The sequence below is a fragment of the Botryllus schlosseri genome, chromosome 16 (genome assembly GCF_051294905.1).
Source record: "Botryllus schlosseri isolate E-star chromosome 16, Bs_hap1, whole genome shotgun sequence".
NCBI classification, from domain to species: Eukaryota; Metazoa; Chordata; class Ascidiacea; order Stolidobranchia; family Styelidae; genus Botryllus; species Botryllus schlosseri.
Window position 1 is genome coordinate 9,039,406 of NC_137251.1, and position 27,646 is coordinate 9,067,051.

The 27,646-nt window shown below is 40.8% G+C and overlaps 1 protein-coding gene across 1 annotated transcript; it reads left to right on the forward strand.

The window, feature by feature from the left end:
- The first annotated feature begins 7,875 nt into the window (after positions 1–7,875).
- Positions 7,876–25,068, forward strand: LOC145458475 (prostaglandin G/H synthase 2-like). The gene is made up of 13 exons (XM_080336850.1): positions 7,876–8,022; positions 10,036–10,098; positions 10,281–10,397; positions 12,039–12,182; positions 14,471–14,614; positions 15,750–15,928; positions 17,838–18,079; positions 20,374–20,465; positions 20,648–20,822; positions 23,008–23,119; positions 23,181–23,328; positions 23,779–23,928; positions 24,644–25,068. The coding sequence occupies exons 1-13, from the start codon at positions 7,983–7,985 to the stop codon at positions 24,946–24,948; spliced, it is 1,911 nt and encodes a 636-aa protein (XP_080192976.1). The 5' UTR covers positions 7,876–7,982; the 3' UTR covers positions 24,949–25,068.
- Positions 25,069–27,646: the final 2,578 nt, after the last annotated feature.

The following is a 27,646-nucleotide window of genomic DNA, read 5'->3' on the forward strand; positions in this document are numbered from 1 at the left end:
AAAACTTAGAAGTTCCTTCTTTATTCGCCCTGTGTTGAGAAACTAAATCACGCAGCGCTAAAAAGCTTATTTTATCACTCTAGCCTTCATAGGACCATCAGGCAGTAAGCGTCTTGTATAAAAGGACATTGTGATAGCACAGGCACGCAACCTGTGACTTATATTTGATTAGCCGGCGACCACTCGTTATGAGACCTTGCTGACAATAACTTTCTGCGAGGCTGCCGCAAGTTAGTACCGCTGCAATTTGCAAAGCCGTTACGATGCAGAGTTCAAAATGAAATACTTCGACAGGGCACAGAATGTCATCACTGGATTTGACAGATGTTCTTATTTCTTATGCATTTCATGTCAATGTAAGGGTCTGTGCTTCATTTTTGCCATACCTTGTCATTTTCAGCACTATCTTTTAGCATGTCAAAAGCTAAGGGGCGTATACTACACAATGCACAATTAATGCCCATTCACTCATGCACGATTTTTGCCGTGCGGTTTTCCATCGTACCTGTGGTGAACAGACCGGTTTGCCGTGGAAATGTTCAGTGTACAGTTTGTACAATGTACACTTTACACTTTACTCATCTCCCGTTCAAAATCCGGGAGTTCAAAAATATAACAGCTGACTTCACCACCATGCGGATGTCGACGAAAATAAAAATATCATGCTCTGCTCTAATGCTGATCTACTGTGTTGCGTTTCCATTTTCAATGAGGAGAGAGAAACAGAAAGAGAGTACTATTTATTTATTCATCCAACTGCAATGAAAATAACATCAACGCATGAAATAAAAACAAGAACTTAACGATGTAGGACAGGGTGTGATCGATATGACTCTGGGTAGGGTCAACTGGTCTGATCACACCCCGCATCCAACAATTACATATGTTCTTTATAAATTTGGTTACTGGATAGTCTGGTTCGAAGGGGCAATCCGGCCTGCAAACGCATGGCTCGGTTTTGCGTTCATTTTGCATTGCGCTCGACTATCGTATTATCCCCTGGCGCAGTATGATTGGCAGGATGGTAAAAGTAGGACTGCCAAGAAGAAAATAAAGACAAATATTCAAAATGTTCATCGAGAAGAGCAAGAACGCCTAAATTGCGTCTCTCTAATACACGTAATTCATCCTATGTCTAAAACGTAGACCAGCGGGATTGTTTATGTGGTAGGTCTAAAATAGCAGTGGCAACGTTCGGTAATCCGAAATATATTTGTCTCTGTTAAATGTATAAAATGTTTACCATTCGCATCAGGAAGTGAAATTCTAAAACTGTCAACGATATCATAATAGAAGAGTCACATCTAGCAGTGTAACCGTAATATTTTCATTTATAAAATCGACCGAACCGATGAAATAGTTTCCAGAATTTGAAAGGTCGAAAGGTGTTCTGCTGCAAAAATATTGAGATACAAGCATAGCGTAAAAAGTTCAGTTCAGTTTATTATTAAAATTTCATCGTTTCAAAACACAGTGTCAAAACTACATCACTTCATTATGTAGCGCTAACACACTGTGTCAAACACAGACAACATACCTCAATATGCTACTCGGTTACGGTCTGAGGTAGTAAGTTGCAATGTATGCGTCGGCTATTATTACTACTATTTTCTACTATCACTGTTGATCAAGACATTTCCGTTACTACCAGAGGTGGTCAGTAACAAAGTACTTCTACTTTTTCGAAGTACTCAAGTAGTTTTCATCTACTTCTGGTACTTACTCAAGTAGATCTGATTTTTTCTACTTCGTAATATTTTGTGATCTACTTACTTACTTTTCGCTATTTTCAGTTTGTCAAGTAGAAGTAGTTCAATCTTCCAATCAGGAAGATAGCCTGAGGAATTTCGGGGCTGTTTTTACGGAGTATCAACAATTAATTTTCATAAAAGTTGAGTAAAGCCCATAATTTTCGTCGCGCTTTGCGCGCAGTGGATACGGAGGTACCAGTATGATTTCACGAGAGTATCGAATAATATAATTTAGCTAGCGGGTTGACGTGGTTCCGTTCACACAGGGATATCTAGAACTAGATATCTTTGCGTTCACACCACATTGTCGCCCTTCGCCCATATGAAATAATTCATCACTCATCATAACCAGGCGCGTATCCAGAGCGCGAAAAAGGGGGGGGGGTTTGCGTCACGAAATTGACTATTGTGACGTCATCATTGCGATCACTCGTCTCCACGCCGTGGCGAATATTTATAGTTTATTAAGAAACAGAGATTTGCGGTGAGTGGGAAGATGTACGAATACGATACAGACATTGCCTGAAAATCGCGTTTCTTTCACGGCATGATTGAAAGAAATTCGTAAATGCTCACATTTAGTCATGCGCCGGCAAACGCCGCCCGTCTCCAAGCGCCTAGTTCCGGCCAGAGATGCGCGATTTTGTTGGTTTTTGACGATATTATGCGCACGTCGCAGCGCACGAACAAGCGCGGAATAAGGTGGTAGCATAAACGAGGGCGATCGCGATTAGGGCTGGGCAAAATCGAGTACCTGAGTGATTCGATTCTGAATCGAGTATTTTGCTTCGAGTCGAGTCGAGTAATCGAGTATCACTTATTATGACGTCACATCAGTATGGAAAATGACAAAATTCAAATATGAACTTTTATCCTACCATAAATAATGTAAAGCCTGTCGTACACCATGTAAAGGTAATTTGTAGCTTTGCAATACGTGTTACGTAAGCTGGTACATGACCAATCGAAGTTTTAAGGTTTCCAGAGTGGAAAATGGTATCGAATTATAATTTTCGTTGATAAATCCACTCTTATTGACATGGAGCGTACAATTTCAATACTCGAAAACATCACCTTTTACTACTCGACTCGAATCATTAGAATTAATACTCGATTCAGATTCGAGTACTCGAATCATTGTGCCCAGCCCTAATCGCGATCGCCACAGAGAGGTGTGGTGTGAACAGTGTACGTCGTACACGGATGTGTGCTTTTCGATGGCTTTACTAGCCATACGGCTGGGCGTGTAGTAGCCTACGCGCGAAGATAATTAGACTTTAATTGCAAGCACGCAAGTCAGTCAATTAATACAGAGTACACACTGGGATAATAACTAGATCGACAGAGAAACTTGTCACCCGATATAATTAGGTTAACTTTACTACTAGGCCTACTCAATTCTCCCGTTCAGCGACAACATAGGCCTGTATTTGGACGACAGCAAGCCACCTAACAATCGAGAACGTGGATTGCTAGGCTTGTATTTTGAAATGTGAATGTCGATCGTAGGCCATTTCTCGCCAATAATCGCGAATACAATGTGGATTTGAGAATAGCATTGTCGTACTGGTGCCGTCGTGTCTGCGTCTCGCTGATCAATCAACACGCCGCCGCGTGCAATTCTTAATTAGGATTTCAAGGCGAGCAGGTGGAGCGAATTCGCGAGCGATGTTGATTGTCGACAACTTCGTCTTTGCAATTACGTATCGCGTCGGCCAATTAGATTAGATTTTCCTAAGATGCATCTCTCGTTTTAGCAAGGCGAGAGAGAAATCGAGGGAAGAAAGTTGAGAACGTCAGCAACCGCCACAGCTGAAATGTAGCTGCCAAGCGCAGAATTCGTATGGAATTAGCGAATTATAATGACCTATTTTATCCTTTCGACTAATTCGGCGCATAATTCCAATATTTTGTAGGGGTGTTAGTCCCCTTAAATAACATTAAGACGCCATATTCGCCTTCTCATACGTAAAAACGAATATGTTAAACTCAAAACTGATAAATTAGCAAATATTAGAGGCTATATTTGACATTAATTTTTAGGATTTTGAAAAGGGGGGGGGGGGTTCCGACCCCCTAAACCCCCCCCTTGGATACGCCACTGATCATAACGTACGAAACTAATGTGTCGCAATCTAGCATTTACTTGTCATATCGTAATCTAGCATGTCCATGGCGCGTCCTAACCTGGAAAAGTGGACACTGACTTTATTTGTTAGTTTTAGAGCTGTTTTAGCATACAACCTTTGAAACTTTGTAGACTAAAGGCATTTATAGAAGTAGTAGGCTATTCTTGTTTCACTTTTAATTCCCAGTATCATATACTTTGCGTTATAATTAATATCAGTTATTTTGTCACGAGAACATTAAGGTTGAAGTATAAAAGCAAGTGTAGTAATGCCTTTAATTTCTGGAAATAAAGCTACACAATATGGCATTTATACGGTCCACCATATTTTTTATTAACGTTTACTAATCGCGCAAAGCGTTTACACCGTATCCTATAGGCTACAACTTCTCCGTATTGCTCTTCGACTAAACTAAGGGCCTTATAATATGGGGGATGGCGCCATACCATGCTATTTTCTAAAACGTGCTGTTCGAGAAAACAAGAGGATTAGTACCGCATTTCCATATTAATACTATCATTTTCATCCCACGATGTGGACGAAAGCTAAGGCTATCGAAAATTGGATACCTCCTGGAATGCATCAATATGAATCAAGCTCGTCACCTTTCGCATAGCTCAATTTGCACCTTTTTACAATCAATGTGAACGAATTAGGATCGTTTTCACAACTACTTACTTACTTGAGTACTTTCAAAGTCAGTCAATTCTACTTCTACTTCAAGTAGTTTTAGGTGTCTTATGGAAGAAGTACTTCTACTCGTACTTAAGTAGATTTTTTTGTCACTACTTCTACTTCTACTTGAGTAGCTTTCTTGACTACTTTGACCACCTCTGGTTACTACGTCATGCAATCAACGTACACTGAAGTAGTTGAGATTTTGTAACTATAAAATCTGAAGTGTAATCTTGATTATCTCTGACGATAGCGAATGTTCAAGGATTTATTATGGAATAGATATGCATTGACAATCAAAATTGAACAGTTTGTTTGGCCTATTCCGTGTACGTTCCACTGCCGCGTTGTTATGGACAATCGATTCGCTACAGTCGTGACTTCGTGACCCGGTCAATGCGGAAGATACTGATTGTAAAGTTCTATTTGCTCACACATTTTACGTTCGAAATTAAATTTCAATTTCGCGGCTCATGATTTACACCGACACAGGCCATATGTAGTGTGGGCCTACCATACGCGAAAGAATTCACAGAGGGTCATGTAAAATCGTCGGTCTTTAATGATTACGACATGCGCTGCATATTGCGACAGTACCCCAAGATCCAGTACTATAGGAAAACATATCTATATTAGAAATCAACTCAATATAGGTGGGCATCAGTGCTTTGTCTTGTGTTACATATTTATGCACCAGCTAAAAACAATGAATACGGAACAAGTTCGTTTACAAAAATCAGAACAGTGCAAGGGCAACCAGCAATAGGAGTCCTCCTGACTAAAGTCAGAGCAAGATAGACCGATTTGCGGCTACTAATATCCCGCGTTTCAAGTATAACTGTGGCAACTCTCAATCTATATCATTGGTTCTCTTGAGCCGTGGATAGGGCTGAGCACAGTGATTCGAGTAATTGAATCCGAATTGAATATTAATTGTAACGATTGGAATTGAGTGACGAGAGACGATTTACAGGAGTACTAAAATGGGACTAAGATGGAGGTCGCGTCGAAAGAGTGCAACAGTGAAGAAATGCCTACCAGAAATTCTGTCATGGGTTAAGCACCGATGACGCGTGAAAACGACAGACGTCGATACCACAGACAATATTGGGGAAGCGAGTGGCGCAGTTGGTTAAACACTGTAGTCCCGACATCGATGGTAGATGGTTCGAGTCTCGGCTTTGCCATGTTACTATGTGTCGGAGGTTTATCTGGGCTCCTCATCGCCGATCCCGCTGTAATACAGCGCATTGACAAGCCCAGACGAAGAGAGAGCCGAACTCGTGAAAGGAGGCAGCAAATGAGCCGAAAAAAGATTGAAGTTCATGAAGACATGCCATTATGCGATTATGAAATTTACTGCGTGGGCGCAAATAACCACGAGTTGCAAGCGCTAATTATATGCGTTAACAAAAACAACAGCAACACAGACAATATCGAGTGGAGTGGTACAACTCATGAAAATCTTTCAGCAATAATTTCGAATACGGTGACTTTCTGAGGAAAATGTCTGTTGCCAAAGATGTCTTCACAATTTCAACTTTAATTTGGGATCATATCATATTTAGAGCGCAGTGCAGTGCACGGCATATTCACGACTCGTTTGTCGTTATGGCGTTACAATCGTCAACAAAACATCAAATATTATATTGATTTAGAAGTTTGGAACGTATATTCTGCATGATGTCGCATGCTGTAGATTTCATGTTCTACTTCACATTGTATGAAACTATTTAGACGTAACTCGTTTTCAGACAAGTTATATACGTGAAAGCTATACGGAGACTTTTAAACAAACTTCGTTAAATTCCGACAGTGCAATTAAGCGAAACTTGGCAGTCTAATAATAATACGAACTGTAGCGGTGGTTCTCAACATCTGGTCCTCGGCAAGTTTTCTGCCAGCACGCCAAATATATCAGAATTGTACATCTCAATTCCAAAGTGCAGAAAGTTTGAACGCTTTTCCATTAAATATATTATTAAAATATCAAGTTTTAAATTGATTTAGAAGTTTGGAACGCATTTTCTGTATGTTGTTTTAATAGATACCTCATGGTATACACTGTACTTAAGGCGCGCGTGGCAATGGTGCAAGTGTTGAACGAAATTGTTTAAATGTGGTTTACTATACTCGTTTTGGATAAGTTATACGTGAAAGCTATAGATACTTTTTAAAAAAATCGTTAAATTCCGACAGTGTAATTTAGTAACACTTTGCAGTGCAATAATGCAGACTATAGTAAACATCTAAGTCGCATTTCTTTCAAATGACGGAATAAACAATCGCAATTTAGTTAGGGGTTATTAAAATGATTTCGCGAGCTATGCCTTGCAGAAATTTCAATGGAACCATCTAATTTTTAAAAGGCAGAATTAAATGAAGTTTCCAATGTTACATTTGAATTGCATATATGGATTGTAATAAAGTTTAGGGTTAATGTTCTTTTGAAGGTTCACCGTTCCGCAACATTGGTTTTGAAGTTTTACCATCCGCGAGGTCAAAAAGGTTGAGAACCACTGGACTATAGCTAACATCAAAGTCGCATTTCTTTCAAACGGCGGATAACAATCACAGTCAAGTCAATGAACATGTGCGAGATTCGCCTTGCAGAAACTATAATGAAACCATGTATAAATATATAATATCAAAACGGCAGCATTAAAATAAGTTTCCAATATGACCTTTGAATTGCATACCTTTGTCACCATTAAATTTACGGTTAATTCTGATTTTTGAAGTTTTACCGTTCAGCGAGGTCAAAAAGGTTGAAAAACTCTGATCTATATGTTAAAATTTATTCGCCTGCAGTTGACAGGAAGATAATAGACGCACATAATTTCGGAAAAACAGGTCGTGATATCACAGGCAACTATACAAAAAACCGGCATCCTATCAACAAAGGGTGGTGATGAATGAAAGATTCTATATCTATACTATCGACTTGTTTTGAAAATCAGAATGTTTAAGATGAATCAGACGACCTCTCCCGTTGTAATTATATCAAACTTAATCTAACTGGGCATATTAGATTGCACCAATACACGAAATGGCGCCTCATCTGAATGCCTTCAACGCCGGGAATATAGTCACAAATGCACTTGTTTTGATGTACTGGCTCCACAAAAATAACTATTCCGTGCTTGCTTCGGGGAGGCATGAGGGATGTCGAGGGAAACGGTTTACAATTGATCTCAAGTCGAAAACAATCCTGTCACGATCCTGAATTTTTATAATAATCGCTAGGTGTGTTACCCGTTGATCCACAACAGCGTGGTCTTAACCGAGAGTGTTTTTCACGTGTGTTGTCTGACATTTCACTCAATGGTCATAAGATTTGGTCTAATTGCCATTGCCGCATTTTTTCGTCGCTCATCGGTCGGTATAAGTAAATCTGCTGGTCAAAGCCGCGTTATATTCTACGCATATGCAGAGTCGGCCGGGTCGTGACATGAATTTGAGAGAAAGTAAGTCTGACTAATAGCATATAGGAGTTATTGCCAACTGATGCGGTCGGCACTACATCACAGCGGATTTGAATAGAATGTATAGAGTGTAGGGTATTTTAAGTTGACCATCCCACAGTAAATTAGATTGCAGGAAATTGTAAGATTGTAGATACCGGATACCGCTGATGCGCCGTTTGCCAATCTTACCCCGTAATGAGATCATGGTATGTACTAATTCGCCATCCGATTCGCACCAGCGGTCTCCTGCAATCATATAGGGAGCAAGTGCGGACTTGCTATAAGTTAGCAACAGAAAGAATCAACAGGAATATCGGGCTGGTGTAAAATGATCAGGATCATGGATATCGATACTAAACAACAACGAAAATTTGCAATATGTCATATGAAGGCCTGTCGAATTGAAGGCCTGTTGAATTGAAGCCCACCGAATAACGTGGTTTCATATACGCTACCTTCCTGTCGGTGACTGACTGCATATCAGTACAATTACAGCCTGGTTTCGTTGTGCGCGAACCGTGCCTCTCATTTTTTTAAACCCTGGTATTACCGATATTAACGCTGTAGGTAGTTGGAGGATTTCGTGTATACTCGTCACGCTTTTGCGCACAATCAAGCATGGCTCCATGCCAGAAAATACAGCACACGCATGGACTGTGTTGTAGTAGATCGTTAGTAGCTAACAAGATATGAATTATTTGCGGAGAATATGTCAGTCTTGAGAATGATATTATGACACATAGGCTTACTGGCTTTCACGAGTCGTTAAGCCTGAATAGGTACTTTGGTTAGCTTTATTGGAAAACCCGATTTAGAGATGAAAAAAATTAGATTCACGGTAAACAGAATGAATGACCCATTGAAATATTAACTGGGCGTGTCATTCGGCGGCAGGATGATGAAACATACCTAGAACCACCTTGGATCTACGCGACCCAGCAGCAAGCTCATTCAGCACAGTTGCTGGTTCAGCAACCTTCAAAGTTGAACTTCTTAAATTTGGTCATTTGACAGCGAACCATGGTTATTTCCCCAAAGCATTTGATCCCCTATAATCATAACGGTATGCCAACAGTGGTAGAAATTGGTATTATTCATATTCCTGGAATAATACGAGTAACCTCCCCCATACCAAACCTAAAACTCACCAATGACCATCAACAAAATACCCGTTGTTGCATCATACTTGGGGGTATAGGGACAAATAATCGCATTTATAACGATCCTGAGGTATTTTGCTTCACGCGATACCAAATTTGGTGTGGTAGAAATTTGGTTCAATGGGTTGCGGGTCGTAGTCCGATTGAGGCCGACTCCACGATCGCTATAACTAAGTGTTGCTGGTTTAACTAGGCCTCTTTGCCATCTGATTCGCGTAATGGTGTCTCACAGAAGCCTAGAATAAGAGTGGGTGGTACTAGAAGTCCGAAGATCAGCAATCACACTAACGGAACATTGGCCTGGTGTAAAATGCTCATTGCAGTTAAATATACACTATCCTGGTATAAAGTGCGCTAATATGAGCTGTACTTATAACGATAATAACAGTCGCCAGACTGCTTATTATAGACAGGATGGGTTTTTATCAACCTTGTTCATTTGAAGATTTCATTACTCTCACACCAGTAAGTCCAGAATATACGTTACCTGTAAATTTTGCACTGAACTGTGAGGTATTGTTTTTGAGCCCCCAAATCTTGGCAAAACAGATCTGCAGTCGTATTCCCACCAATAACTTGGTTACACTGTTGAAAGGGCACGAGTAAAGCATTCATTAAATTCGACACCACCAAATAGCGGAAATGGCAACCATTAATCATCGGAATTAGAGATGTTAACTAATGCAATTACTTCGGCTAATCATAATTCATGTCATATACAAATCGCAATTAAAGACATTTTCCCGGCAATTGTAAAAAGGCGAAAAAGTTCGCTAAGTTGCTTTGATGTCACTTCAGCCATCCTATTGTCTGGGAAAAGGTTCTTCTAATGCTACGCAACCATGTTTTTTAGCTCGTTGGTCAACTTTGGTCGCCACAATAACAATTTCGGTCATAGCAGCTAGCGGCGAGAATTGTGAGTATACATACATTTGTGCGTTCTAATTACCACTTGAATGTCCGTGGACATTGAGGCAGTGTTCCATATCGCGATGTGCAATTATCGCTTACGTCAATTCTACTACAGCTAGCGTAACATGGCTTCGAAACGACAATTTGATATATTTCTGGTTATAAGCACGCTTTTGCCAATTTCAGATAATCCTTGCTGCTCGTTCCCGTGCCAGAACCGCGGTATTTGTTCCACCAAGGGTTTTGATTCATACGTTTGTGATTGTACGCGAACGGGCTATTATGGAGAAAATTGCGAATACGGTATGAATTTCCATGAATATCGATATATTTAGAGGCTTTTTGTTATCCATTTCCCCTAAATATACCGAATTTACCGAATTACTCAGCTCTATTGAATTCTTTGGGTGTGGATGAATTGATTTAATCATTTCATTCGAACCTAAATGATAATTTAAATCAGGGTTCTCGACATTTCTAGTCGTGACGCACACTGTACAGAAATATAGTGTATTTCCCCGATTCTCACGACATAATAATCGCATAAGCGATACTTTCTGATTTTTGCTTTTACACCAATTCGAATGAGTGAAAACGAGTCAAATGCACAATTTCCTTTGAGATATATTCCAGGGGTGTAGTGGGATCTATTTATATGTTTACCACCTTTTTGCGCTTTCATGAGGTGGTGCACGAAAGCAGAACGCACTCCGCCCCCGGGTTATATGTCTCCACAAGAATTGGTGTATAGTATTGTTTCGTTTTCACCCATAGGAATGGGTGTAAAAGCAAAATGTGGTACCAGAAAGTGCTGATGCATGCGCTACTCTGGAATTCTGGTAAATGCACCTATCTTCGACCCATTTATCTGCACTGCAATTTCGTTAATAAAATATTCCACGGTCCACTTCTAAAAGCCGTGCTCTAAATACAGAAGTTTGGCTCCTGTGACGTAATAGTGATAAGTAGCTTTAGAAGGCCGCGTGGCGTATGATACCGCTACTATGTCATTAGTAGAGGTCGACCGTAATTGATTTTTGCAGGCCGATACCGATACCGATTATCGACACACTCACAAGGCCGATAACCGATATCATAGGCAGATATTAATATGGAAGGAGCAGAGAACCATTCCGCCAAAAATATTATATATTAGACAAGATTGCACTTGTACAATGTACATGCCACAGAAAGCTGAACCACAAACGAGAAAACTGAAATTAAAAATAATGATTGCCGAATTGGGCACATTCATTTTAAGTTGGGATAACCTAAATTGCAGATCAGTCCAGTAGAGGTAGATTGTGATGCAGGAAGCATAGTTTCTGTGCATGCTCACCCAGTTAAACTCGTCCTGCAAGGGTAAATATGTCACGTATTGTCCTTCGCGTCGTCGATTTTTTGAGATTGAGAACACGGAGCATTGAATTTCCAATATTTTTGAATTTTTATATACATATGAAATATCGGCCACGATATCGGCATCTGAAGGCAAAGTTCCAAATATCGGCCTCGATAATCGGCCAGGTCGATAATCGGTCGACCTCTAGTCATTAGTACACTGGTGTGTTGGTGTTAGATAATTTCACATCCGAATTTGCGCCGCTCGCTGTTTGCAGTCTGCGGTTAGTCACTAGCCATGCCTTTCGCGTGCCTGTTTATTCGTCATGATTACGTCACGTCACAATTAAGTGACTCAGATCAACCGCTAGAAGCATCACCCATATAATAATCTCATTGTCGTTTGATTGGAATGTGCTTGGAGTGATCAAAAATTGCGAGGACACGCGGACAATCTTAGCAGCGTTTGTGAACGGAAGATAGTGATAGACTGTTTCACCAATGTTTCTGATATAATATTTGGCAAATGATGCCCAACCCGACAAAGATTTCGCACCGAGGCTTTGTGCGGAACATTATAAACAAAAAAGGCCTTCATTACAGCAATATTTTCGACGAAGATATACAAACTGTTGAAGCCTTCCCCGAGTACGGTGCAACATCTTGTGACAAATTACAAATTTGTATGGGACATCATCAACGGCATATATTCACTTCGAAAGCTTTTCATGGGAGCGGTGCTGAGCAGTGAGTTGCCAAAGATTCAATCATGTCATTGGGACGCAACAATGGTGTCTGGCTCTTTTTCTCTTGAGCTACTATCTCGTTTCGCCAGACAGCATTATTACGTCCTGAGCTACTCTCTCGTTCGCCAGACAGCATTATTGCGTCCCAATGCCAATCTCCATAACAATGAAAAATTCGAGGCTGATTGTGGGAGGTCCAGGGCCACGAGCGGAATAAAATAATCAGTGGAGAGTCAGCTTTCGATTGATACCCGTTTTACCAAATTTAATGCTCGGCAAGCCGGTCAAAAATGACCGTCAAATTGCCTGTAGCCAAATGGAAATTGTGACGTGATACAATTTCACTGAGGCGTGAGATTTGCCTGTGTCGACACCATATAGGACACTATGGTTATATAGTTCAGTGGCTCTGAACAGATGTTCCATGGACCACTAGGGGCTCCGTGAGCCTGTCTCAGGGTTTCCGCCAGAGGTCAAGACACACTCTCAACTCGTGCATATGATCCGGGATGATACGCCTTCTGGAATTCCAATTGTATACCTTCAATACTTATAAGCCCATGGTAATTAAACAATTGGTATCATTCTATCGATCGAACAATACGATGACAAGGGCGTTTTTTTACCTAAAATGGAAGATTTTGACCCAAAATATATAAAATTTGACATTTTTTTACCTTAAAACTTTACTTTGACAAAAGTTTGACCTCACGATGCAGATTAGGTGTTTTCGCACATAATGTTAGAATTGTACTACTTATCTTCGTTTCTGGTTGGAACTGTCTATACTTTTGGCCTGAAAAAACTTTTTTGACATAAAATTGACAAATTTTTACACGAAAAAACTTCATTTTAACGAAATCTGGCCCTACGAAGAATTCCAGTAGTTACATCACGTATTATGGTAGAAATAATTGAAATTTGTTGTAGTACTACGACAGATACTTTCCTACATTCTCGGGTAGAAAGTGTCTGCCCATACTAATAGCTTGCCAGGTATGGAGTAAGAACGTTCAACAACAGCAGTTGTAAGCTGACAACACTGAAGTTGTGCGTACACTGCTGGTGACACAGCGTATTGCTTCATTCTGACAATGTGGTCTACACTACATCACAATTTTTCATCATGCGCTTCTTGATATAAGAACTAATGCCCACGCAATCTTGCTTCAGTTAGGATATTGCGGTACGTTGATCATAACACTATGTCAACGGGTTCTATACCAATACCGAGAAAACCATTACCGAGAATGAACATTACCGAGAATGACATTACCGAGAATGGACATTACCGAGAATGGACATTACCGAGAATTGTCATTACCGAGAATGGACACCACCGAGAATGGACATTACCGAGAATGGCCAATGTCAAGAATATAGCTTACTGGGACTGACGTTGTCGAGAAATTTATACCTGAGCATCGATACCGAACGTGGCGACGCCGTGATGCACACACACGACCTGTACATATGCATAACATGCCTGCAATGCATATATTGCATTCTCGGTAATGTCCATTCTCGGTGGTATCCATTCTCGGTAATGTCCATTCTCTGTGGTGTCCATTCTCGGTAATATCCATTCTCGGTGGTGTCCATTCTCGGTAATGGCATTCTCGGTAATGGTTTTCTCGGTATTGACCGGACACCATGTCAACGTATTTGTTTCATTTGACCGTTTATGATTCACAATGAGCAAACAATGGGCCGTCTACAACGGTAGGCTACAATATGTAAATTGTCACCGACAGTGAAAACATCTACGATACAAACGAAATGTAGGTTGCAATTTTTTTTTTCAACTTCACAAACAATTTTGACAAGATTTCGAGTTTTTAAATATGTAAAAAAATCGATCTAGTCTTTAGTCGTTTGGCGTTAGTCACGAAAATACATATTGCAATTTTGATAGTACCAATCGTCGATAAACTGCAATGAAAAACACATGCGAACCACGAGCTGGTACAGGAGTAGAAATTTACTGCAATTCTTCTCCTTGTTCTTGAGAGGCAACGCGGACTACTTTGACCACCACGTGGTAACGTGTTGGTTTGATATTCTCACGGCTGACGAAAATAATGCACAATTGCGTAAGTCGTGACGCTATCGTGGATCTGTGAGCTGAGCGCTGCTCGATGTGTTCCATGTTCAATTGTCCATTGTTTATGTTCGGTTATAATCAAACCGCACTTCCCTTTTCGCTCCCAACGAATTGAACAAATGAGCCAGAAAAATCAAGGCTATAATATAGTGAAATGGTGTCGCGAAACTCATGCATATTTTCAGTGCGTGTGGCCCTCGTTGCGGAGCCAACGGCATATATAGGAACCGATGAATACACTTCAATGGACACGTACTTGAATAAAACCGTCTACGCACGGTCGCTGCCTCCGATATCAGAAAACTGTCCGTTGCCAATGGGAGTGGTTGGTGAGTTTTGCAATGACCTATGTTTCGTCCGCGTGATTGACGTCGTACTAGACGCCTAAAGGCAGGTTATACGGCCGGGTATTCAATCATTTCTGTCTCGTTAACACTTGCGCATATCTCGCTGCATTTATGTGTTCAATTGTGCACTTCCGAATTAGATTTTGTAGAGGTGGCTACTTTCGCCTACAGAATAGGGAGGTTCTATCGTAGGCCCCAGGCGCTCCATACGCAGGTCGTGATCTGCAGGCATTGGCAAATGTCGTATTAGTAGTACGAGTGAATATAATTAGTTGTCGTAATCGTCCATCGCCCCGTTTGACAGATATCACTGATGAGCATTGGAAAGTGTGCATAAAGTTGACTATACCGGTAATTTCCTTTATAATTATATAAATAATGATCTGTCTGGTTCAATTCGGTCACAGTTTTCGATTTTTTTTGTAAATCCAGTATCCACGATTTCCATCGTCTCTAGTCAGTTCATTTGGCACTAGGCCGATATTCTTGCTGATTTCTCCCGAGTAGTGACTATCTTCCTATGCTTAGAAAGGCAACGGTTATCTTGGGTATAGGAAAATATGTCATAGCAGTTGCGCTGGTACCAGAATTGTACAAACTAGTGGATTTTAAAAAAGCGCGACTAGAACTAGAACTAATCAAATTTTGAAAACTCGCAATTATAATTAGAACTAGAACTACCCGATTTTCAAAATCCGCGACTAGAACTAGAACTACCCAATTTTCAAAATTCGCAACGAGAACTAGTCAATTTTCAAAATCCGCAATTAGAACTAGAACTAGAACTACTCAATTTTCAAAATTCGCAAATAGAACTACAACTACTCAATTTTCAAAATCCGCTACTAGAAGTAGAACTACTCAAAAAGCCGTTAATTAGTTGACCATCAACTAACTAAATGTTTAGTTTGTACAAGTCTGGCCGGTACATCAAATCGACTTTTTCAACGACGAAACGCAAAGAAAATGATGCGATTGACACAACAATAATCGAAATTATTCAGGCTGCAATAAATTAAAACAGTCCGTGTACTTTTGAAAATACACCACTTTGTTTTGCACAATAGCATATCACTGGTGTTACCACTGGTGCAACATACACCTGTTATCTTGCTAGGCCCGAAAACGCTTCCAGACCCCGAAGAATTCGCCGAAAGATTCCACCTCCGCAAAAGGTTCCGGCCGTGCCCGCGACGAACCAATTTGCTTTTTCCAATGTTTGCCCAACATTTCAATCACCAATACTTCAAAACTGACGTACGCAAAGGATTGCCTTTTCAGTGGGGAAACCAGATGGTAAGAAGGTATTACGGTTTTATTCGAATGAAGTAATGTTATCTGTGAAGCGATTGCAAATCAAGCATGCTGGTCTAAACTGAGGTTTCGATTGCTCTCGGACCCGCATAATTTTCCGTACAATAATCCAATTTTCCAGCTTTTCACCCTTTCAAAATAACACTTGAGATTAGCTACTAACTCCCGACGGCCCCGTCAATCTATGATAGTGATGCCTTCGCGTGGCCGGGATTGCATAATTTTGAAAACGGCGAAGCATCTCCAGAGTAAAAGCACACGTAATCGGCCATTGTTTCTTTTCACTCACAGCGTTAAAGAGGCGGATAAGATTGGGACCTGTTACATAGAATCCCTAGAGAGATATCAACCATTAAAAGCTAATTAAATAGTATATTCATATTGAAATGAACCCGAATATTTTCGGCTGACACTCGTCAGGGGTAATCGTCAGCAACTAGTAGAGAATTGGAAAGAACATTGTATATCAACAATCGTATCACAAAATATGACGTCACCAGCATGAAATTTCGAATGAGAGAGCGTTCAATGTACTATTTTTAGGTGATACACGAACTCCTTTTGTTGACAGAGTTTTGGTTGGTGTATTTTGATAAAAGTTGATTCCAAGGCACACAAATGGAATTGTGAACGGCCTCGACCTACGATTCGAAATCGGTCGTCTCGATAATTATTCGCACAAATCGGATTATCCAACAGATGTTTGCCGATGGCAGAATTAATTGCCTTTGATCGATCAGCATCAATCTTAAGTGGATGAGTTAAGGGTGAGCTTTTCACATCGCGTGACGCACGTGTTCTGATAAATCTGGGGACATGTTGGTTAATGCGGTCCTGCAGACGTCTTGACGTTCTTCCCACGTAGCCACAATCACAGTGGCACCTATATTCGTACACTACATTACTTTGTTGAAGTGCAGGAAGCACGTCTTTGCGTGTTGAAGGGAGCAGTTGTGTTGTTGTAAAAATCACATTGGTTTTGACTGTATCGTAACATTTACCGACAGCAGAAATCAATTGTTTTTCAAAGCGGGTGGAAATGGGGCCAATCCAAGGTAGATGGATATAAACATCTTTTATTGTTCGTGCGGTGGGCTCTGTTCGTTTTTCTGCGTTGAATTGCGTTAATTTCCTCTCCATGCCGCGGCTGATGACGTGTTCAGGGTAACCGTTATCAAGTAAGATTTTTCGGATGTAGTCAAGTTCTAAACTCAGTTTGTTACCCGAACATATCATCAACGCTCTATGCACGAGTGTGCCTATGAGGTTAATTTTTCTGCGCCGAGGACTAAATGAATTCCAGCGAAGGTATTGGCCTGTGAATGTCGGTTTTCTGAAAACAGACGTTTCAAATTTGTTGGTATTGCGCTTTTCAACTAATACGTCCAGAAATGATAATGAGTTATTGCGTTCTTTTTCTATTGTGAATTGCAAGGCCGGGTGAAGCGAGTTTAAGCGAATGAGAAATTGGTCACACTCCGATTCATTCCTGAAAAGGACAAATGTATCATCTACGTATCGGCGGTACAATAGTGGTTTGGCGGACTCACGCTGGGACAGAAGCTCGCCCTCGTAATACCCTACGAAAATGTTGGCCAAAATAGGTCCCAGGGGACTTCCCATGGCTAAGCCGTCTATTTGGCGAAACATGACCTCGTTAAAGCTAAATTCCACGCAGCAAGTTGCCGCTTGTAAAAGTTCAACAAAGACGTTACGCGGGATTGATGGTGGCGGTAACTTACCACCGCTAAGAAATGTGGCGATGTATTTGTCATGTTCCTTAGGCGCAACAACTGACTTAACCACGTAGATGTCACGGTACCGGCTTTAAGCAATACCCATTTTCTCACAATTCAAACGATTATTACAGACCTGATGCTTTTTGACTTAGGTTGATATCAGCCATATCTACGGAGACACCCATGAGCTGCAAAATGCGCTAAGGATGCATATTGGCGGAAAAATGAAAGTCTCAAACATCAATGGTGAAGATTTCCCGCCACGGATGAGTGACGTTTCGTACACGGGCCTTCCAAAGGTGGAAATTCTCGAACAACAAAACGCGTTTGTGTTTGGACACACCGGATTCGGCTTTTTGCCTTCCTTCCTGATCTTTTCTACGATATGGTTAAGGTTGGTGGAATAATACTCCGATATCTGACCATTCAGTTACAGGTGCTATATTGTGACGCAGTCATCGCGCTAATTTACCAATTGACCAATCGAAGACAATATTATGAGGTGGTCACTGGTCAGTAACGAAGTACTTCTACTTTTTTGAAGTACTCAAGAAGTTTACCGCTACTTGGGTACTTACTCAAGTAGATCTAATTTCCCACTACTTCTACTCCTACTTCGTAATATTTTGTGATCTACTTACTTACTTTTCGCTATTTTCAGTTTGTCAAGTATATAGTTCAATATCAGAAAGATAGCCTACGGCAACGGTTCTCAACCGGGGTTCCGCGAAGCATTTTCAGGGAGTCCGCGAAGCCTCTAAATTTGCAAAATGGTTGTAACCTAATTTGTATTTCTTTAAGTTAGGGCAATCACGAGGCAGTTTCACTTCATCGCTGCAAAAACTTCAGGACTCACATCAACAGACTTTGTAGTAAAACATAAAATTCGGAGTCGGGCAGGTCAATCAGGGTGACTTTGAAATGTTTGCAAAACCCATTTTCTTCTGTGATATACATAACCAATATTCCGGAATAGCTTATAAAGATGAGCTGCATGATAGAAACGAGTAGGCTGGACGTCGTACGTTCATTAAAAAAATATGTTACTCAATTTTGGTGCCATATATGTTGCGATCATACCCACATGTGTCGTTGGAAGCATTACGCGTTATTATTATATTCACCATCACATTATTGGCGGAAATGGATTTTAGGCACTCGTTCATCAAATCGAAGGCGCGGATTTTCGAGACACAATCACATATTTCAAGAAATGCAGCTATACACGCCACAGAAATCGCTTTCAAATAAAAGTCTACCCAATTTCTACGTAAATAGTATTATGTTATTATGAAGAAAAGACATTTTGCTACTGTTTATCACTATCCTACAGTTAATATCTGCACAAGACAGATGACGGTTGCACGACCATTGAGCTAGATTTCCTCTAAAACTTTGAGGGTCCGCGGGGTCCGTGACGGTTCAAAAAGGGTTCCGTGAAGACAAAAAGGTTGAGAACCACTGGCCTAATGAATTTAGGGACTGTTTTCATGGAATGTCAACATTTAATTTTCATAGAAGTTGAGTAAAGCCCAGAATTTTCGTCGCGCTTCCCGCACGTCATACCAACGATTTCCGGAAAGTATCGGTGATTATAGTTTAGGTAGCGGGTTGCGTGGTTCCGTTCACACCGCACACCGCACCCATGGCCTGTTCTAGTCTGGAAAAGTGGACTGTGACTTTTATTTAGCTTTACACCTGTTTTAGTAGACCATTGTTGAAACTTTCTGGACAAAAGAAATGAAATATATTTTACGATTTTTAGAAGTAGTATGTATATTTCTATTTCAATTCCCAGTAGCCTATTATACTTTGAGTTCTAATTAGTTTCAGTTAATTTGTCAGGAGAACATACGTGTTGAAATATAAAAGCAAGTGTAGTAATGCCTCTATTGTCCGAAAATAAAGCTACACTGTATGACATTTTTACGAAAAGCCACATATTTTATTAACGTTTACTAATCGCGCAAAGTGTGCACTTTAACACCGTATTCGACGCAATTTCTTCATATTGCTCTTCGACCAAACTAAGAGCCTTTTAATATGGGGGAGCTCGCCATGCAACGATATTTTTCAAATCGGGGTGTTCGAGTAAACAGAGGATTAGTATCGCATTCCATATCAATGCTATCATTTCCATCCCATGATGCGGACGAAGGCTTATGCTGCCGATAATTTATACCTCCTGGGATGCATAAATATGAATCATCATTACTTACTTTCTTGAGTATATTTAAAGTCAGTCAATTCTACTTATATATCAAGCAGTTTTAGGCTGCTTCTAAAAGGACTACTTCTACTCGTAGTTGAGTAGATTTTTGCGTCGCTACTTCTACTTGAGTAGCTTTCTTGACTACTTTGACCACCTCATTCGGGCTCCTCTAGCTAATGCATTCTAATTTATCGAATATAAGTAACTTTCATTGATCGTAATTGATCATAAAAACGGCGAAAATTTTCGGAATCGTTTAAATTACTCCACAACGCCACGGAACCATACTTTTATTTTGAATTCATGTATTGGTATAGGAATTATAGTAAAAATTATTTCCCGAATAGTTGTACCAACTCACATGGCAAGGGCTTGTAATAAGTAATGCACATCTATATTTTATCCGAGTTGACTACATGCTTATGATAAGTTGGTTTGGGACTGCGAAAGTAATTTGAGTGAATGTATTTCAACAGGGAACATAACCGCGTCTGTGACATATTGATGAAAGAACACCCCGAATGGAAAGATGAACGACTGTATCAAACAGCGCGTCTTATAATCCTAGGTATGCTATCGAGTACAGCAGAATACGTTTTACATAGCTTCTATGTCGATTCCACTTCCAATTTGCATATTTAGCCATCTATTGTAATGACGTCAGCGATTTGTTGTGGCGTATATTTTGCATAATGTAGTCACCGGTTCGCTGCATTGTGTATGTCCTTTCCAGCATTACATTCATTACAGGAGAAACGATTAAAATCATTGTCGAGGACTACGTGCAGCATTTGAGCGGTTTCAACTACAATCTACTGTACGATCCGGACGTAATGATGGGAAAAGGCTTGTCACATCACAATCAGATTCACTTGGAATTCCACACGCTGTATCACTGGCATCCGCTGGTACCCGATATCATGAAGTAAGCAACACTGCAACAGTAGCCAGTGCTGTCTGAACGCAGATATTCGGTGTTTCATTAAACTGTAATGGCGAAGCAGGCTTATTAGAAAAATGTGAATTTTGATCCCTCTGATGTCCAGTATGTTGAAATAGATGACTGTAAAATAATCTCTTTAACGAGTAAAATGAGTTATTTACACAGCTGATGAAGAGCGTCACATATGTGCATGTGCAGGTTTATCAGTCGTTTAGGGTAGCATGTGTGCGTAAAATATGTATTACGCTCTCCCGGCGTGCGGTGCATTGGAACAATGTTTGTCACCTGCTGTAAATTCTCCGGTAACTTTCACACGCACGTTTTGTTGACTAGCAAAATCGATAACACAACGCCGAAAATACTCTTTAGGTCAAGTGCATAACTGTACATGCGTTAATTTTCGCCACTTCGTAACTATGACTAAGTAAAATCGACTGCCTGACCGATTGGACACATATTCCAGTATTAAGATTTAGATTAAGTTTGATTGGTACTACTCTATTTTTGATATTTCCGTAACTGTTACATAGTACCCTTGACACATTGTGACAATGCTGCAGGTTTATCAGAACTTCAGTGAAAAGTAATGTCCACAAACGATGGATATCCGTCCGTGCAGCCTATACATACTATCCTTTTTGATGATACATGGCGGTATGGAACAGAGGTTCTTAACTTTTTTTTCTCCAGCGCCCCCTTTCAAAGATTGCCTGGGTCTGGTGCCCCCTATTTTGAGGACTGTAGTAAAAATCAATGGGCAAGTGATCGAAGTCCGGTTTCGGGTTGGGACTTCCCTATTAAACCATTCGACTAATAAACGGTAATTGTATGTGATATTTTCGGGATCTAATCCAGGTTCGGGTGAGGCCTACGGGCTCATACGCTCATAGCATTTGATTCGAGATCGATGTACACATCCCGAATTCTCCTCTGCGATTGGCAATGCGGGGAATGTCATTTTATCGTTTTTTATCGCTCTGTGTGACTACTAATTCAATTGAGAATGTTGTAGAGATTTGCTATCTATCAGTGTATATATACGTTTATAAATATTTTCATCATTTCAAAACGCCACAAAACAGCAATACAATGAAAAGATAAGAAGGCGTCGAAACGACTTGGAGTAGCTAGCGTGACGGGAATGTTATAACGGGGAATTGGCAATCCAAAATTACGCCTCATTCATTTTACACGAATTAAAACAAACCACTGCATTCATGAAAACATGGTCGGTGGATATTTCGCGATGACCGCAACGAAAAACGTCGTGATTTGACAAATTTCGTCGAATGTTAGTTTGGAATGAGAACTCCGGGATGTATAGAACTATTGTTCTGCTATATAATCATATGTCCTTACTACACCACCTACTGCGATGCCATTTTCTTCAGCGCCCCCCATACCGCCGCCTCTGAGCCAAGCGCGCCCCATTTCACCCACCGAGTGAGATAGTGTAATGGTGATGTGTCCGGCTTCTCAATCGGTAGGTCGTGGGTTCGATCCCCGGCCGGGTCAGACCAGAGATTCGAAAACTGGTATCCGCAGCTATCCTGCTATAGGCGCTCAGCATCCACGGATAGCATGGAGGAGAAAAAAGCAGCAATGCTGACTAGGTATCCTAACGGTCGGATCGCACCTCCGTCGTCAAAAGCATCTCGATGGTGCATGCGAAAGCGAATACCCCCGTTCTCTCTCTCTCTCTCTCTCTCCCTGAGCGTTCCCGCCCCCTTCAAAATCCAAATCGCCCCCAGGGGCGCTGGAGACAAGGTTTAGACCCACTGGAGAGATAGTAGTCAGGGCTCAGGCCACGGGAAGCAGATTTGGAAACGGTGTTCTTAAGTCAGTATAGAGAGGGATTTATTCATCAAATGATGGCGTAAAAAAAGAAAGACCTATGTCTCGAATCGGTGTTTAGCCCTGTAGTGACGATGGTTCTAACCGTCCGTAAACTAAGCGCCACCTGCTTCGTATTAAATAGTAATAATAATATTAACAATAACAATCCTTGCCATCTACCGCAATTCTCTTTATGTATTGCATAGAAATAAATAGCAATCATGTTCCGGATCTTGTGTGTATTTACCTGTTTTACTGTGAATAAAGAATATTATATCGGAGTTCCGGAAATGGCAATGACAAGGTCGTTATTCCAATACTCTCAATTTAGAGTTGGTGGGAAAAACCGGACGTTAAAAGATCTTCTTTTCAATCCGGATCCGGTCGTAGACGCAGGGATGGCAAAGGTGTTAAAAGAGTTTAACACTCAGATTGCCGGCGCGGTATGATGAACCCGCATTCTTATGCGAGACTTCACAAATTTTACACATTAATTTCTAATAGGTTGCCGGTGGGCGGAATCAGGGTGCGGGGACGTTAGCGGTAGCCATACAGACTATAAAGGACGGAAGAAAAATGCGATTGCAACCCTTCAACAACTATAGAAGGCAATTCGGTTTAAAGCCATACACGAGCTTCGAGGAATTTACTGGTAGAATTGCTTTCTGGTCACTTCTCTTCTCGCTTTGATGCCATAAGAATGCTGATTTGATTTCAAAACGACGGCGAAGTACAGCATTCCAGTTTTATTATCGAAGGAAGTGAAAGTGCATGATATGTTGATGGTTTAATGAGCTTCTTGGAGGTACAGAACTTCAATATACAATTGAATAGTATATTCATAATATATTATTCAAATGACAGTTTAATGTACAAACAAATAGCTCTGTACCCCAATATTGGATCTGGAAATTGGGTCAGAACAGCGGACACAAGTCAGTTGGGTTTCCTGTCTGTCTGCATGTTCATCAAAATCTGGTTTTGCGTCAATCATTTTATTCCGTATATATGTGTTACGCCTTGAACCCGAAGGAAAACGACGCCGCATCTGATTGCGATATTGCCAAACAGGCATCAGCAATGTTCTTTATTTCTTATGCAGGCGAGACTGAAATGGCGGCCGAACTGCGTGACATTTATAAAGACATCGAGGCGCTCGAACTGTACAACGGATTGATACTGGAAAAACGCAGACCCAAACAACTCTTCGGAGAAACTCTTACCGAAATGGGCGCGCCGTATTCATTGAAAGGTACGTACACGACGACTATATGTATATTTGAAAACTGCTTCGACATTCGTTTGAGTATATACTGATTCATGAAGAATGAAGTATAATTTCAGACAAACAGGTCTTGCGACACGCAAATAAAGTCCGTTCCCTCAAAAGTAATATGTTAGACCTCCGCTCCTTTTTCTCATACCTCTCAAACAGGCTTGTAACCAGGTCGCAAGGTTCCGAGTCACAAGTTAATCTACCTTCGGAATTTTGACTCGAGTCAAGTCGAGTCATTTTCAATTCACCACCGATTCAGGTCCAAGTTCAAGTCTAGGTGCGAAGGGCCGAGGCCGAGTCGTAGTGTTGAGACTCGAGTCCGAGTCCAAGTTATTGTGTTAACTCCACTAACTGTTCGATTTCGAGTACAAGTCCTGTTCAAATCAGTTTTTACAACTCTGGTCGTGTGATATAAAATTCCTCGCATTCATATTATAGTAATTATATCCCCACTTTTAATAGTTCCTGTTCTTATTTTACAAATACCATGTACTGCTAAACGAAATACCAATAATGAGGTACCTTAATATTCTTGGCCGTCCTAGTCTCGAGTCTCTTGGATGAGTTATTGGTATTGAGCAATGAGTCGAGTTCTAGTCGAGTCTATACACAAAATGGCTCAAGTCGAGTCGAGTCACTAAAAATTCGCGACTGGGTAGGACTCGAGTCATTACAATCATGCTCTTAACAGGACTGTACGGCAATCCGATCGGTTCGCCCTCCTGGTGGAAACCTGTTACGTTCGGCGGCGAAGCGGGAATGGACATCATAAAGCACGCCTCACTCGAGAAGCTCATCTGTGACAACGTAGCGGGATGCCCGAAAGTCGCATTCAGGGTGCCCGACGGAACGAACGGTGCGGAAGACTCTCAGGTCGCTCTCGACGACGACACCTCTCACATCCTGATGAAGTGCGCTCGAGATCCCGCACTTTGTACTAAAACAGCGGATTCGAAGCAAACTTGCGATAAAAGCGACCCACACTGTGACCTTTAACGGTGACTCGAATCAGTATATCGTTCACCACACTGTATCAGTCCTGTAATAGCATCAATTGTTTTGATTGAAAATATAAGTGGTAGGTGAATACGTTGTAGTAAAATTTCAGCTATCGTCCTGACCTGGAGACAAACGTTTGATTCTTCAGACAGAAATCGCATGCGGGCGCATGCGAGCATTCGCAGAAGTTAGGACAATCAAATACGCGCTCACGAAGGTTAGCCTGCTGACGGTTGAGATCTGCCGAAGCCGATCATGTCCTATTTTTTCCACACGTTTCCATTTCCTGGCCCAACTGATGCTTTGAAACCAAACTATCCCAATATCATCACAGGTCCAGGTCAAGTATTAGATATACTTTAAGTATATTTCCAACATTTGAACCTGTAGCGCTAGAAGTCTGAAGTTTAAACAAGTCATAATGACTCGTGTATCCGTAACAGCATAGATTGAATCCTCCTGTTCTGTGTTATCGGTTAATTTGCTGGGTGGGTAAATTTCGAATCATAACCCTAAATTTAATGGATATCACGTGTCATCAAGGCATAATATGATATGTAGGGCTGGGCAAAATCGAGTACCTGAGTGATTCGATTCTGAATCACGTAATATGCTTCGAGTCGAGTCGAGTAATCGAGTATCACTCATTATGACGCCACAACAGGATGTAGTATGTCGAAGTCCAAATATGAACCTTTTATGCCACCACAAAGAACGTAATGCCTGTTATCCATCACATTAAAGATGCTTTGGTATTTTTTCGACCATGCCGATTTCATTGTACTTCTTAACAATTTTGTTGGATGATAATGACTTCGGAAATGTGATATTTCCAGTAACGTTCGTAGCTTTGTACTGTGCCTGGTATGCTAAAACACGGCCAATCAAGGTTTCACGGCTTCCTCAGTGGAAAATAGTATCAAAACTATAATTCTCGTCAGTAAATTAACTTTCAGTTGCGAGGACCGTATAATTTCAGTACTCGAAAAAATCGTCTTTTACTACTCGACTCGAATCATTAAAATTACTACTCGATTCAGATTCGAGTACTCGAATCATTTTGCCCAGCCCTAATGATATGGTATCGGAAGGGAAATATCCGTAAACCCTACTACCCGCGTCACTCGTTCCACGTCATTACTTACAAGTTTACATACCGTAACAACATTATTCCATACCGTATTTGATCCATTTCTCAGATTTTCAGAGTTATCCAATATCTCAGAGACAGTTATATTCTTTGATGCGTGTTGTAAGTCTCCGGTGTGTACATTCCAATTATCTTGGATGGAACTATCCATTCAAACAGCGCTGGTACATCAATTCCATTACCAATATCGTGATGTCATGTCATATCAGCGATGTAGGTTGCTTTCTTTGGGATTCACAACAGAAGCGAGACGGACTTGTGACATGTAAAGTCAGGCACTGACAGCATGAGTAATATAGAGACACGATTGAATGAATTAGACAAAACAAAGCTATTGTCGCATTAGAATATAGCCTATCTCAGAATGCAATGTTTCATCACTACAATCCTGAAGGATATTGCGATGGTGGGTCAAACGACCGTTGTTTACCCCCCTCCGCCTATGCATTAGTCATTGGTCAAAAGGACTAATCATTAGATTCAATCGCCTACTCCAACGGCATCAATTTTTTTAATCAGAGAGGACCAGACCGGACAATGCATTCAGCGTCTGACTATTGCTACATTTATATTGAGCAGTGTGTTAACGGGTTTCTATACTTGCTACCGATAGTAGGCTACCATACATAAACAAGTTATTATACAGTAAGCAGCACCCATCGCACGGATTTGGTTTTTATGTTACAATAAACAACAAATCAATATGGATCCCGTACGCATGCTACATATTTTACATTAGACAACGATGAATTCTTTATATCAATTTTATTGATTGGTTGAATAAGCATCATTCGCTGACTACCTACCTACAGGTATGGTATTTCGTTTTACAATGTCGTGTGATTGTGGGTCAAGCTCACAGAAGAGAGTCACTAAATATTCACAAACGGAAAGGTGAATGTTTCGAGCAAACTTTTGTACTAAAGCGACAACTCTTGTAGGTATAGGGGTCCGGCCATACATGGCTCTGATATTGTTTTCTTTCGTGTGCACGTTGCACATTTTTTGCTGTTTTAGTAAATATCTAGACTAGGGTTGAGGAGTCGGAGTCACAATTTGAGATTTGAACAGATACTTGCTAGTGAACCATTTTGGGAAGTGCGCAATCAATTTGAGAAATCGAAAATAGGATATGTGTCTCAGTTCTGGCTAAATTGCCAAATTATGACAGTTTGGAAAACATATTCCCATCCCATACCTATAAATTTCCATTGCATATCATGCTTGTACAATGTACTGTACATCTCCATATTCCACACCGCAATTTCGGTCCATACCACATCATACTTTCATATCATGTCATACCACACGATACCATGTCCAGATTGTCTACATACAAAGTATTTCGATAACCATACAAGTCGGCAGATCAGGGATCATAACAAGCAATGTTCCCTCTAATTTTTGACGAGTCTGCGCGCACTCATCAACTCACTGCGCGGTCTCTTGGACAACAGTGCGCAACAACTAAAAAACGGTCATCACTTAGGATTTTTTTGTGGGCAGCTTAGATTTTCTGTGTGCAGAGACTGTGTCAGCACTGCG